General features: G+C 30.5%; 1 protein-coding gene and 1 pseudogene across 1 annotated transcript; one reads left to right on the top strand and one right to left on the bottom strand.

Moving 5' to 3' along the window:
- Positions 1-44: 44 nt before the first annotated feature.
- Positions 45-2,396, bottom strand: LOC148763383 (inositol hexakisphosphate and diphosphoinositol-pentakisphosphate kinase VIP2 pseudogene; annotated as a pseudogene).
- A 6,965-nt stretch (positions 2,397-9,361) lies between these two features.
- LOC18603242 (ENTH/VHS family protein) lies at positions 9,362-10,942 on the top strand. The gene is made up of 4 exons (XM_007035090.3): positions 9,362-9,478; positions 9,711-9,833; positions 9,961-10,122; positions 10,218-10,942. The coding sequence occupies exons 1-4, from the start codon at positions 9,372-9,374 to the stop codon at positions 10,792-10,794; spliced, it is 969 nt and encodes a 322-aa protein (XP_007035152.3). The 5' UTR covers positions 9,362-9,371; the 3' UTR covers positions 10,795-10,942.
- The last annotated feature ends 3,074 nt before the right edge of the window (positions 10,943-14,016 follow it).

The raw sequence follows: 14,016 nt of genomic DNA on the forward strand, positions 1-14,016 counted from the left end.
ATGGGCAGAAAAGAAATTAAAATGAAAAATAGAGAAGGAACTTGTTACTTTCCATTAGGATGAACATTCTTATGGAAAGGCCAAAGATTTACCAGACGCTCAAGCACCGATGCATTTTTGGCAAAGTAGCCTGAAAATCCGGCTGGGGTGGATGGAGGAGGGAAGTCTTCTGCTGGCATTGCAAATGGGCGAATCATCTTTTCCATTTTCTCTAATGTAAGGTAGGATCCCACTTCTTGCGGCCTTTATGGACCCATTATTGGCAGTGTGTGCTCCTGGTGCTGTGAAATCGTTCATCTCCAGTGGTGATAAATCTGCACCACGGCTGAACGTCAACTGAATACGGAGCCTTCTTGGGTCTTCCAAAGCTACCTCTGTGTTCTCAAACATCTTTATCACAACGTAACTCATGTAGTCCAGCTCCTTCGTTTTATACAAACGCTCCAAAGCTGTCTGGCAAACGAGACTAGCTTCTCCCTGAAGAGATTCATCCAGGGTACTGTAACGAAGTACATTCATGAGAGAGTGGATATGAGCTTCTGATGTGAAGTAAAGGCGTGTTCGCACATTGGCGCTCAGGTGTCTTGACATTTGCATACTTTGGGTCCAAATGGTATTTGGTCTCTTTATCATCACCATCATCATCTTCATCCATTGACATTTCATTTGTGATGCTAGATCTTCTTGTGTCATTAGTCTTGGTGAAAAGCTTTGGTGGAAAATCTTTATCTTCCTTTTCAATCTTGGTTGATTTTGAGCATTTGTCTTGATTACTCTTTAACTCAGCAGCATTAAGAGCTTCCTCATGAGCATTCCTCAGATCAATCAAAATTTTACCCAACAAACGGCGGGTAATCTTAGAACTAAATTTTAGCTTTAGATATAACCTATTCAATTGCAATGAGAATTTATCTTTTTATATATATTAGAGAATGAATTTGTAAGGATATTTTTTATATATAGAATTAGAGATTTCGTGCGAAAATTTAAAATACTATCAATAGTTTTTTTTATAAATTTAAAATTATATTAATTATTATATTAAAAATTAATTATTTTTATTGTTGAAGTAAATTATCAATCAAGTTTATTTACCCTAAGATTACTCATTATTATGTGGGGGAGAGAGAGAGAGGATACATCAAAATTGGATGAGAAAACTCAAAAAATTTTCTTTTAAAATAAATTTTTTTACTATATGCATGAACTATCTATTGCACACAAAATTAAATTGTCATCAACGACTTCTTTACAAATTTAAAATGAAATTGAATATGTCACAAAAATTTAATTACTGATTTAAATAACTATCAACAGCTTCTTTATAAATTTAAAATGACATTGATTATTTTATAAGAAATTAATGATTTATCTAATTAATTTTTCTATTTTTAAGGATTATGTTAACCTGTTATACAACTTCTTCGTTCCTTTACTTATTTTATTCAATTGCTATTTTTCTTATACAAAAAAAAAAAACTAATTAATTATTAAGTTTAATAACTAACTCCACATTTATATTTAGAGCATGCATGAAAATCCATAATATAAAAATGAAATTTTTTTTCTTATTATAAACATTCCACTCCGTAGGTAATTTTAATTAGATTATATTATGAAAAGTTGATTTTCATTGGATAAAGACATTTTCACAATAAGATCACAATAAGGTTATAATGTTATCATGTATGTAAATTTTCTTTAATCATCTTAATAACCTACATGAGAAAAGAAAAATCTATCATAAATTATGTAGAAATTTGCTATATATATATATATATTACAATGTATGTATATTCTTCTTTAATGTCTTAAGAACCTGTGTGAGAAAGGAAAAATCTACTATAAATCATATAAAAATCCACTACAAATGTTACTTTGTATATACATTCTTCCTTAATCGTTTTATGAACTTATATGTGTAAGGAAAAATTTACTATAAATTATGCGGTCACTTACTATAAATTATACTAATGGACTCTCTTCATTATTGTCCCAAAATCTTTATACAAATTTTTTTCAACTCTTATTATCGTTTTCATATTGCTCCTTAGAAATGTTTGGCTCTAGTTGGAACTTGAGAATGGTGATTTCATCCAAAATTTACCAACTCCCTTAAGCAAAAGACAAAAACGTTGTGTATTATGTGATGAAGTCCTCTATGGCTTTGATGCACTCGTAAACCATTACTTTTCTCATATAAATGATAGCTTATGACGGGCGAACAGTCAATATTGGCCACAATGGGAGGAATTATCCTCTCATTCCCTTGGTGCAAAATTTCTATCCACCTCCACCTGGTTTAATTCCTTCATCCTTCTAGTTGAGAAACAATTTGCTAGATCAACATTAGGCACATCCAAGAAACTATGCTTGAAGGCGTTGTATAGCCTCATAATCTATCAAGTGATAGCACTTAGCACCTATGCCCCTCGTGTCACCTTGCTATTGGTATCATGCTCATTCCTTTTGCTCAACAAATGGAAAATCAAAACCCTACTGGTGGCAACACGTTGGCTCCCCTGCTTTGGAATCCAACAACTTGCCCTTTTTGTGATTGATCTGTCTATTGATGAGGGTGATGGAAATACAAATTGCTCTAATGATAACTTAAGCACTGATTTGAGTCTTTGAGAAAACCGTTATCTTGATGAAGGGCATTACAGACTTCAGCTTTCAATTGTAATAGGATTACTAGTTGATGTTGTTGTTTTGTTCCATTTGGCAAGGCAATTGTCTTTTTATTATTCAGTCTGGCTAAGATTTGGACCAAGAAGATAAACAATGCTAAGGTTAATATTAACCTATTATGCAACTTTTTTCTTCCTCTACTTATATGTTCAGTTGCTTTTTTTTATACAAAAAGAAAATAACTAATTAAATGTTAGGGTTCATAGCTAATAATTAATTACTTATTTCCATATATAAATCGAAGAATACATGATAAAATAATTAATTACATGTTTAATTTACTGAATGTTTTGATTAATATTGGAAATGACAGTATAGCAGTCTAAAAAGTTTTATTATAATTAGGAATGCAAGCAAATTCTTTGAATTGTTCAAATAATCAATATTATCATTAGTCAAAGTCATACATTCTTTTCATCAGTGGAAAGATATCTTAGAATAGATAGTATACATAAGAAATTTAATGATATGAAAAAGGAAAACAAAAGTTGGGAAACTTAATAAAAATTTTTAGAACATACAAATCAGAAATAATGGGCTTCCATAGGAATATTCAAACCCAACAATATCTAAACCTTTTTCTTTTGGAAATACAGGTAATATCTTAGTACAAACACTTAGCAAATTATACATCAAACCCAGGCCAAAAAATCTCTGACAAAATAGCACAACTGCACAAAATCTCAACAAACAACAAATACAAAACACCAAGAATCATCTTCATACGCTTAGAAAACAATCAAAACTCTGTCATGATCCACCTAAGGCCCAACACGCAATCATCCCAACAATGCATGTCATTTCCAAGCACAGAAAACATATCTTAGATATATAACCACAGATTCACTTATCTTGAGCCTGGGCATTAGACTCTTCAATAAAAACACCACCCAAATTCTAAATATGCAGCCATTGATTGGTTTCATTCCCTTTTTGGCTTTCTCATGTCATCTAGAATTAACCAAAAAAATAAATGCATGAACTTAATAGGAACCCTTAAAATGGTAACATGTTCTTTTTACCTATATATAAATAGACTGAAATGCAGCCCAACATGCTATCCCTACTCATCCTACTCTTGATCTCTTCTCCCACCCCATTTCTCCCTTTCTTTTTGAAAGGTTACAAGTTTTCTGCCAAAGACCATGGCTGGTTATGGTTGGAACTCGAGGCATGCGAACATGCATAGGCTTCACCATGAAAGGCTATATCGTGATACTAACCTTTTTGCTTGTCGAGTTTGTGGTGATATTCTCATGGGCAAGGAAGCTCTATTTGATCATGTCGAGCTTCACCTATTACTTGATGAGAGTGCTGCAATTAGGCAGATTTTACTGAGCCATTTGTGGTCTGCCCAGAGTATGCTTTTTACCAACCATTTCAGCCAAAATCTTATGCTACCTACTGAAACAGGCCCTTTTTCCATTAGAACTTATACTGGATACCCTGATCTGCAATGGGCTGCTGCCCCATCGCCTGTTTGTTTTGGGTCTAGGAACGACCACACGCTACTGATCCAGACACAGCAGCCAACAGCTTATGGTGGTGCAATGCCTCGAAATCAGTGCTTCAGCAGGCCCTTTCTGAACCAGTTGGAGAGAACATTGCTAGATATAAGAGTGGCGACGATCATGGATAGGGAAACTGCTACTAAATTCATAGATCAACAAATGTTGGATGTGAACTTGAAACTTGGAAGGGAAGATCAAGACTAGGGTTCTTTTGATTTCTTTATAGAATATGCTATCTAGGCTATGATGTTTTTACTGTTGCTATTTGCCGTGTTCACCACACAGTTATTTAGTATGTTTTTTTTTTTTAAAGATAGTTATTTAGTATGTTAATCTTTAATTTGATATTGTATAGTTATTTAGTATGTTAATCTTTAATTTGATATTGTACTTGGATTGGCTTTAGATAATTATAAAATTGCAATGAAAATTTATCATTTGTCGTATTGGAATATGATTTTTATAAAGTTATTGTATTATGTATATTTATTCACATTTAGATTTCATGCGAAAATTTAAATTGCTATTAACGATTTTTTTTTTTTATAAATTTAAAATTATATTTTTTTTAAATCGAAGAATTTCATTAAGTGGGAAAAAGTTCCCAGCAAAAACAGAGGGATTTTTAGCCTATATGTTTCATAAACAAGACGTATTGGCTCAAAATCAACCTCTGGTAGTACAAAAGAAAGCAAAATCATCCCTTGCTATCCAAGTATACACAGATCCTTTAATAAATTTAGTTGCAAAAAAAGAATTAATGGTGGTCATATCATTAGCTTTCCAGAGATGACGTGTAGAGAGCTAGTTATTAGATGTACAATGCATTATGAATAATATATATATATATATATATTTTTTTTTTTTTTGAAAGGTGTATTGTCTATCATTCATAACTGGAGTAACAAAAGCATTAACCTCTAGAGAAATTAAAAAAAAAATTCTGTGGCAATTTCAAGTCTATACACACAAGACCTTGAGCATACCAACCCAAATTGTCTTTGTGGAGATGCACCGGCGAGGACAAATCCCACCCAATATTCACACCACCTAAATTCATCCTAGTACCGTCCACCTGTACCAATACAAGGAGCAAATTAAAAGCAAACAGAGACAAAAATCATCCCCCTTCCCAGAGAAGGTGGGAAACACAGCCCTTGCAAAACAGAGCCAAGAACAAATATTAAAACCATCCTTCTTTCAATCAAAAAGGCCCACACCCTTCGTTTCTCAGCCTCGTAGACACACAAACCAAACATTGCCGCAAAGTCTCCCTTGACAAGACATTCTAAAGACAGAGTTAGTTAATTTTTATTTAAAATTATCGATAAAAAAGAATAAAAGTTAAATATTTTTGAGATTAATATGTTAAATTTAATTAATTATCAAAAGATTTATAATAGATTATAATTTTATATAATATGTAAATAAAAAAAAGAAAACTTACAATAATTTTTTAAGAAAGTTATATCCAATTATGTTTTTTGAATTTAAATTTATCAATTATTAAATCTATACTGAAAAAATTAATAATATTTTTTTAATATAAATAACTAAATTATATACAAAGAAACGTATTATTTATTTTGTTTCAAAGTTTTATTTTTACAATTTTATAGTTGAAAAAGATTAAAAAAAATACACTCAACATTCAATATTTTCTTTTTTTTTTACTGGAAGCGAGACTTTTTGTGTTGTGTCTAGTCTCTGTTATGAGCAAGATTTGTAGGGTGGTTTGAGTCCTTTATGCAGTGGGAATATAGAATAAAGACTACAAGCCGCCTCTTTGCCTTGGCCAAGGGCTTTGAATGAATTATTACTTTTCAAAAAAAAATTCAATATCTTTATTTTTTTATTTAAATTTAAAATATTAAATACAAAACTATAATACATAAAATATAAATAGTTAAATATGATATACAAAGTTTCACCCAATAATTAATATATAAATAATTAAATAATATAAATAAAAAGAAGAAGATAAAAAAAAAACTTTACCTCTTCTTAATTTCACATTATAGTAGTAAGTGGTTTCCGTCCTTCTTTTTTCAAACTCTTAAGTTAAAATTTTTTTTTTTTAAAAAATGAAGTGTGGTTTAGTGGTGAATTACAGAAAAAAAGTAAAAAATAAAAATAAAAGGACAAAAGAGCAGAAAAAGAGGAGATTCATTTATCCTTCTATCAATTAATTTCTTAACTTTCAAAAAAAAAAAGAAAAAAAAAAAGAGAGAAAAAGATGTGGAGTAATTTAAATAAGGATAAAGTCAAGATTTGTGGAGTCATTTTATTATTATTTATTTATATTAATTATTAAATAAAAAATTATTTTGAGAGGCATTAAAAGAATATAACAAATAAAAATTTTCAAAAATTTTGAAAAATCATTAAAATATATAATATAATAAATGAAAATTTTCAAAAAATTTTATGGGGGCTGCATTACCCTCCGCCCTTGCACCAACCCTACCGTAGAGAACATGAACATCCATTATCAAAAAGAAAACAAAATAGACACAAGTTCATGAAAATATAAAGCTTACACACATGTACATATATATATATATATATATATATACATATATACATATAAATTACGTAAAAATTCGTTATATATGTTACCATATATGTACATTTTTCCTTAATCATCTTATGAACTGTTATGAGAGGAAAATTTCACTCTAAATTATGCCGATTAACTTTCCTCATTCTTATCCCAGAGTATTTCTACAAATTTCTTTCAACTCTTAATCTCGAATCCATATTGCTCCATAGCTTTGTCTAGTAGGAACTTTGAGAATGGTGGTTTCAACCAAAATTTACCAGCTCCTTTAGGCATAATACAAAGACCATGTGTATTATGTGATGAAGTACCCTATGACTTTGATGTTCTCATAAACCATTATGTCTCTCGCATGTTAGCTTATGAAGGGTTGCCAGTTAGCATTCACCACAACGGGAGGAATCGTCCTTTCATTCCCTTTGTGCAAAGTTTCATTTTTCCTCCACCTTGTTTAATTCCTTCATCCTTCCAATTGAGAAACTATTTGCTAGCACAAAACTGGGCACATCCAAGAAACTATGCTTTAAGGCATCATTTGACCTCACAATCTCGAGTTCGAGCACTCGAAAACTATGCACTTCATGTTGTCCCTTTTGTTGCATTGGTAAGGATCAGATCAAGCTCCGTAATCGATCCACAATGGTGGTTGCATAATGCAATTATGGAAAATCTGCAAAGGGAAAATCAACTCCGTGCTCTTCTTATCCAGCGAAGGAGATATCATAACCTACGAAGGAGAAACCTTAATCAAAGAGAGGAAAATCAAATCCTTGCTAATGGAATCATGCTCGCTCCTCTTGCTCAACAAAGGGACAATCGTAATGGAAACCTTGTTGATGGCATCGTGCTCGCTCTTCCTACTCAACAAAGGGATAATCGAAACCCTATTGATGGCATCGTGCTCGCTCATCCTACTCTGGTGAACCAACAATTTGTCCAAGATGTGATTGATCTAACTGTTGATGAGGACAATGGCAACACAGATCGTTCTGGCGATGACTTGAACTTGGATTTGAATCTCTAAGAAAATCATTATCTTGATGCAGGGCGTTAAAGACTTCAGCTTTCAATTATAATAGGATTCCTAATTATTGTCGTTGATTTTTTTTTCTTCTTACATTGCAATTGTCTTTTTATTATTTAGTTTGTCTAGTCTACCTTATTTCATCGTCGTTTCATTAATTTGTTGTTATTGTTGGTCATGGTTTGCATTTTTCTGTTCTTTTGTTTCGTGGTGTCCCATTGTATGTAAATAAGTTCATTATGATTAATGAATCCTTTTGTTCCCCAAAATTTTATTTTGGCTTGTTAATTATTTCATGAGATCTGATAAGGATATTTTTTCACACAGATACTTATAAATGGTAAGCGTAGTAACAAAATCCTACTTTTTACAAAAGATTAATATATAAGAGAATTAAAAAAGAAAGAAACGTTATATCTAACATCATACTGATTTTGTCAACCATAAAAAGCTTATTCTTATCGACGAAAAAAATGACAGCTGTATGTAACGAAATGGTAATTAATTTAGGTTATCTTTTTCTTTTTACTTGATCCGACCAAATTAGTAGGGTTATTCTTCTTTGAATTGTTTGTAATTGATGAAATATTGTTCACTAAAGTTGATAAATTGTTTTAAATTGATTTTTATTTTTCCTTGTAAATTGTGTAAAGTCGATTTACCTTTAAATTATCTTTTGGGTTCAAGTCTAGTGCCTACACTAAATTGTTGCTTAATGAATGGTCTAATTTCCATAACATATAGCATAACACTTGAAAATTTTCTCAATTATTTAAAAAATTTTAAATAAAATTTTTTATTACATTTAATCAAATACTTATATTTTTATTTTGAATTAAATAAATCTTTAAAAATAATGTTTGACTAATGTTATTAATTAAAATATACTGATTACTTTTATATCACGTGACATGTTGATATATTATAATGAATGACGATGTGATATAATAACATAATCATATTATATTTCTTACTTTCTACGTCATTATCATGTCAACGTTTTGTAAGTATAAAATGATAAATGATATTTTAACTAATAATCATTAGTCAACCGTTAATTATAATGACTTATTTGACACTAATTAAACGTAATAAAAAAATATTTTTTTAAAAAAATTTTTCTAAATAATTTAAAAAATTTTCAAACATTATGCCTATTAAACAATAATACCAAACATCAAACATCTTACATGTGCTAATTTCTTTTCTTTTTATTTATAGTAAATATAAAAAAATGAGAAGAATAATTATGAGTGTATTCCCATGAAACTGATGAACTTTAAATAATATAATAGAATCCATAGGCTTCACCATTTGGAAAATCCTAATTTTCTGATGGATCAAACGTTTCCCCTTGTCAGTGAATTTCGTGATATCTTTCAAAGACATTTTAATTTAGAATTTTCCCTGAAACATCTGAACTAGAATCATGGCTATCCACACAAAAATGTTGGTCTGACTTTCTTCTCATAAAAATTCTTCATGATAGACTTATTTTTAACTAAATAAATAAATAAATTTCTGAAGAGCTGAGGCATCTGGTTTCTTCTGCTCTTTGGGAAAAATATAGTTTAAGTTTCTATCCATGGGGACCTCGCTGCTAAACCAGATTAAGAAACAGGCTTCATTTTTCCTTCAAGAAAAATACAAAGATGCAAGGATGGCCTTAACTGATGTGACTGCTGCAGAACTGTAAGTTCCCATTCTTTTTCTTTTTCCAATGATCAAGTAATTGATCGTCATTTTACTTTGACATAACGCAAATTCATAGAAGATGCAGTGATGGTGTAACCCATTAAGAAAAACAATATTTAATTAACATCATAAGGAGAAAATAAGCTAATAAACTATATTTATCATGTTCTTTAATTTCATACAATAAGTAACATTAGTTTGGTCATTATTTTATGATCCTCTTATGAAGATTGGCTGAAGAAGCAACAAATACTGATCCATGGGGCCCTGATGCTAGAACAATGACTAAGATATCCGAGGCATCATTTTACATAGATGATTATTGGAGAATCGTTTTCGTTCTTCACAAAAGGTAATGAATCCAACATTTCGACAATAAAAAAGAGAAACCAAATTTTATTTTCTCATGATTCTAGTACAATCTTGGAAAAATGAACTCATCACGATCATATTCTTGATTAAAAACAATCCTTCTGCAGGTTGGATAGCATTGACTGGAAGCATTGGAGACAATCATACAAATCGCTGATTCTCCTTGAGTTCTTACTAACTCATGGCCCTGCAGAATTTGCTGAGGAATTTCAACGTAACAGTGATGTTATTGAAGAGCTGGGAAGATTTAGATATGTAGATGAGAAGGGGTAATTAATCTTCTTCTTCTTCTTTTTGAGGTTCCCCACATTTATCTATTCAATATGCTAAATATTTTGTATGTTGCTGTTCTTCTTTGTGTTAGGTTCAATTGGGGTCTTAACATGCAAAAAAGATCAGATAAGGTGCTAGAGCTACTAGGAGGAGGAGATACGCTTAGAGAAGCAAGGCTGAAAGCCCTCAAAATAACGAAAGAAATCCAGGGATTTGGTAGCACAACAACTTCTCCTTCCTCAGCATCTTCTTCCTCATATTCATCAAGAGCTTCATCTTTTGGCTCATATTCTTCCACATGGAATGACATAAGTGAGCTAGACAAATTTGAAACCCAAATATTGCCTACAAAAGAACCTGTACAACACTATTCTGAAGGAGGAATCCAAGAGGAGAAGACTCCTGAATTCCCCTCAGAAAATGAAAATTTTAGCAGGCTGCATCTTTGGGATTGTCCTCCAATTCAAGAAAAAGGGTCCTTGTTGGAATCTGAAGGGGAAGAAGATGAAAAATCAGATGGTTTTATCAGTGGAATATGCTCAAAACTTGTTGGTAATAGTCCTTCAAAAAGAGCTACGGGTCAGAAAGTGGCACTCATCAGGAGCATTTCTGATGCTGGAAAGGTTACTAAAAATAGGTTTGGTCGCCAGTATTCTTTGAGACTTTGATCAAGTCATGTGAGAAGAAAAAGTAGAGGATATGTGCTTCTTTGATAAATTCTAGTATACTTCGTTGTATATAACAAGTTTTACCACACAGAAATTTAACTTGTAAGTAACAAATACCCTAATAATGCTTGTGATATAAGTATCATTTTGCCAGGCAGAATGAATTAGATATATATTTTGAATAAGTTTAATTATGAGTCTTGAAAGTATATATTAGCCCAATGCTTGTAGAAATAGCCACTTGATATTTCTATTTTTTTTTTGGGTGTTACTATGTTTTCCCCATTTTTTTAATAATCAATTTATCTATATGCAGGATATAGAACAAATTAAGGCAATTACAAAAGGATAATGTCTTGGAAGGAAAACAACCAAATTGTAGATTCAAATTATTAGACAAAAATATATAAATAAATAAAATGAAAAGAAGATTTCCTTATTCCCTTCTCCAATGTAACTAATGATATTTTTTTTTCCTTATTGACTTTGTAGGAACAATTGAGTAATACCATTGTTGTCCTTATAATTAATAACCTCATAATTGAGCTGTATCAAACAACCATGTTCCTTAAAGGACTACTACCTTAATGTCAAAAATTAATACCAACTTTTATTTGTCTTTTTGTGTTTTAAATACTTATGCTTGCTAGCAAGCTTATGTCTCATATCATTATGCCCTTCAAAAGTTCGATACTTACAAGTTACAGACATAAAACAAGCTTCCCAATTCAATGGTTAAACTTTTTCTCTCTTCTTTACTGCATGCCAGCCTCTTTTGTCATCCCTTTTTTCTCCTATTTGCTGCTCTCCTTCATTTCCTCTGAAAGTTGACAACTACCATCTAGCTACTTTCCAACTCACCTACAGCTACAAAGCTGGAATTTAATTAATATTCATAACCAAAATTGACAAATAAATTGCAATATAAAGTTCCTACACAAATTTGGGAGGCAACTTTTGCCAAGCATCCAATAATTTCTTGACATGCAAGTCTTATAGATGAACTGTTTCTGTTCATAGAGTCAGCCAAAATAATTATTGCTCTCCATCCAGAAATACCAGCTACATCTTAGAGCTAATATTATATATATGTGTGTGTAGTTTTGTTTACTGGGTCACATTTTCCTTATCAAAATATGCTTCATAACCAGGTCTTTGTCTATTTTATCTGCTTGGTGATAAGGAGGCCTTAATTTATTTTCATTTGCAACATTTATTCCAAGTGGGTCATAAGGGATTGTCATTTGTTCTCTTTTTTCCTTTGACATGTTAAGAGAACTAATTTTTAATTGCCATTCTATATTTTAATTAGGTTTTTGTTTATGTTCTTGTTGGATTCCACAAAAACATTTGCAATATCTGTTCTGTATAAATTTCCTTTTTGGAAAATTCTTTTGGGGGAATTATATCCACAATTCTTCAATGGAGAATTTGGACAAAGGTTAGGTGATTATATATTCTTGTTGAATTCCATAAAAGCATAGCAAAGACAGTGCATATGATTGCAGGTATGAGCTATGTTGTGTTTGTATATGGATTTTCTTTTCTATTTTTTTAATTTTGCCTTTGTTCTGGAATATGAATCATATCCCCTTGTATTACCATAATGGACAAAGGTAGGTGGTAGAGGCCAGATAATAAACCAGCCAGTCCTCCTTTTTGAAATCTAATCTTCTCTTATTTCTATGGTAGGTTAGAATCTCATAATCCTTCCATTAAGATTTTGAGAATCCCTCCAGGATGTCATGCCATTTTCAATAGAGCGCTTCTAAAATAGAGAATTTCATATTGGATTTCAAGGCATTTTAAAGAATAAAAAATAAACCTGACAAGATAAAATGTGAATGAAAATCTTCTACTTCACTTTATGTCTCTAAATAAAAATAAAAGATCTTTATTCTCTAAAATATGTGCTAATGGTAGTTCGAGTCAATTAGGAAGGGACAATCTAAGCATGTTGGTTAAGAAATATGCTACATCATGATAAGCTAGCAACCTCATTAAATAAAAATGAAAAATTTTAAAAGTTTTAAAAATAATAATTTGAATAATTTGGATATGAATATAAATGACATAATGTTTGAAAAAGTTCAAAAACCATTTCTGAAATTTTAAATAAATTTTTATTTTTTTATTAAATTCAATCAAGCTATTACACTTTTATTTTGAGTCAAATAGACTTTTATAATTAGCGATTAATTAATTATTATTAGTTAAAATGTCACTTGTCATATTTATATCTACATGACATTAACGTGAGTGATGAAAAATATCATATAATTATGTCATCACATCATTATCTATTATGACATGTCATGATAAAATAACAAGTGATAATTTAATTGACTAATAACAGTTAATCAACTATTTGTCATAAGAGTTTATTTAATTCAAAAAAATATAAGAGTTTGATTAAACATAATAAAAATAAAAAGTTTAATTGAATTTTCTTAAATTATTTATGAATATTCTTTAAATATTATACTAATAAAAATTCTTTGTCTTTAAAATTTATATTATTTACATTCACTATCATTTTCTTCTTTCTTCACATTTTTTTTTAATTTGGACCGTTTAGCATAGATTAATTGGTTCCACAACTTTCCATGCAACTGTTAATTGTTTGTAGACATTTGTGACAATGTTCTGCCTTCCATGAAATACATATATACTCCAATTCTTCTAAATTTTCCAAAGGACTAAAGGAATATATATATATATATATATATAAACATTGGGGAAAGAGAATGGGTCAGAACAAGTGAACCAACTACCCACAACCAAAGGACAAAATTGGAGCTGTGTTTAATGCAAAATTGGGGAGAATCAGGCCTTTTCTTTGTCTAGGGGTTGGAGCACATTTGGACCTACATATATAAAACTTAAAAATTAATTTAGTTATTAGTATTTTTCATTATAAATTGGACATTAGCATAATGACTTAATTCAAAGTAGACAGGAGAGGATAATGATAGAGACTACAAAGAACATGTCCCCCACGAAATACCCTTTTATTTTCATTTTAGTTTTTTTAATTAGTTTTATTTTTAGATAAATATGCATTACTTGCCAATTAATAATAAACTAAACAAAAGGTAATTTGATGCCTGTTTGGGGCCAGGGGAACATCACAAATGATGCTGTTAGAAATTTCTATAATTCATAGCTTTATACATTGAATGTGCCCAACTTAAAGTATTGGGGGTTTTAAGTTTATGGAAG

This window comes from Theobroma cacao, chromosome 4 (genome assembly GCF_053813885.1).
Source record: "Theobroma cacao isolate CCN51 chromosome 4, ASM5381388v1, whole genome shotgun sequence".
Taxonomy (NCBI): Eukaryota; Viridiplantae; Streptophyta; class Magnoliopsida; order Malvales; family Malvaceae; genus Theobroma; species Theobroma cacao.

Excerpts from the sequence above, each read along its gene's own strand:
- LOC18603242 (XM_007035090.3), top strand. The coding sequence starts at position 9,372 with ATGGGGACCTCGCTGCTAAACCAGATTAAGAAACAGGCTTCATTTTTC. Across the intron at positions 9,479-9,710 it reads GATGTGACTGCTGCAGAACT|ATTGGCTGAAGAAGCAACAA; the intron begins GTAAGTTCCCAT and ends CCTCTTATGAAG. Across the intron at positions 10,123-10,217 it reads AGATATGTAGATGAGAAGGG|GTTCAATTGGGGTCTTAACA; the intron begins GTAATTAATCTT and ends TCTTTGTGTTAG.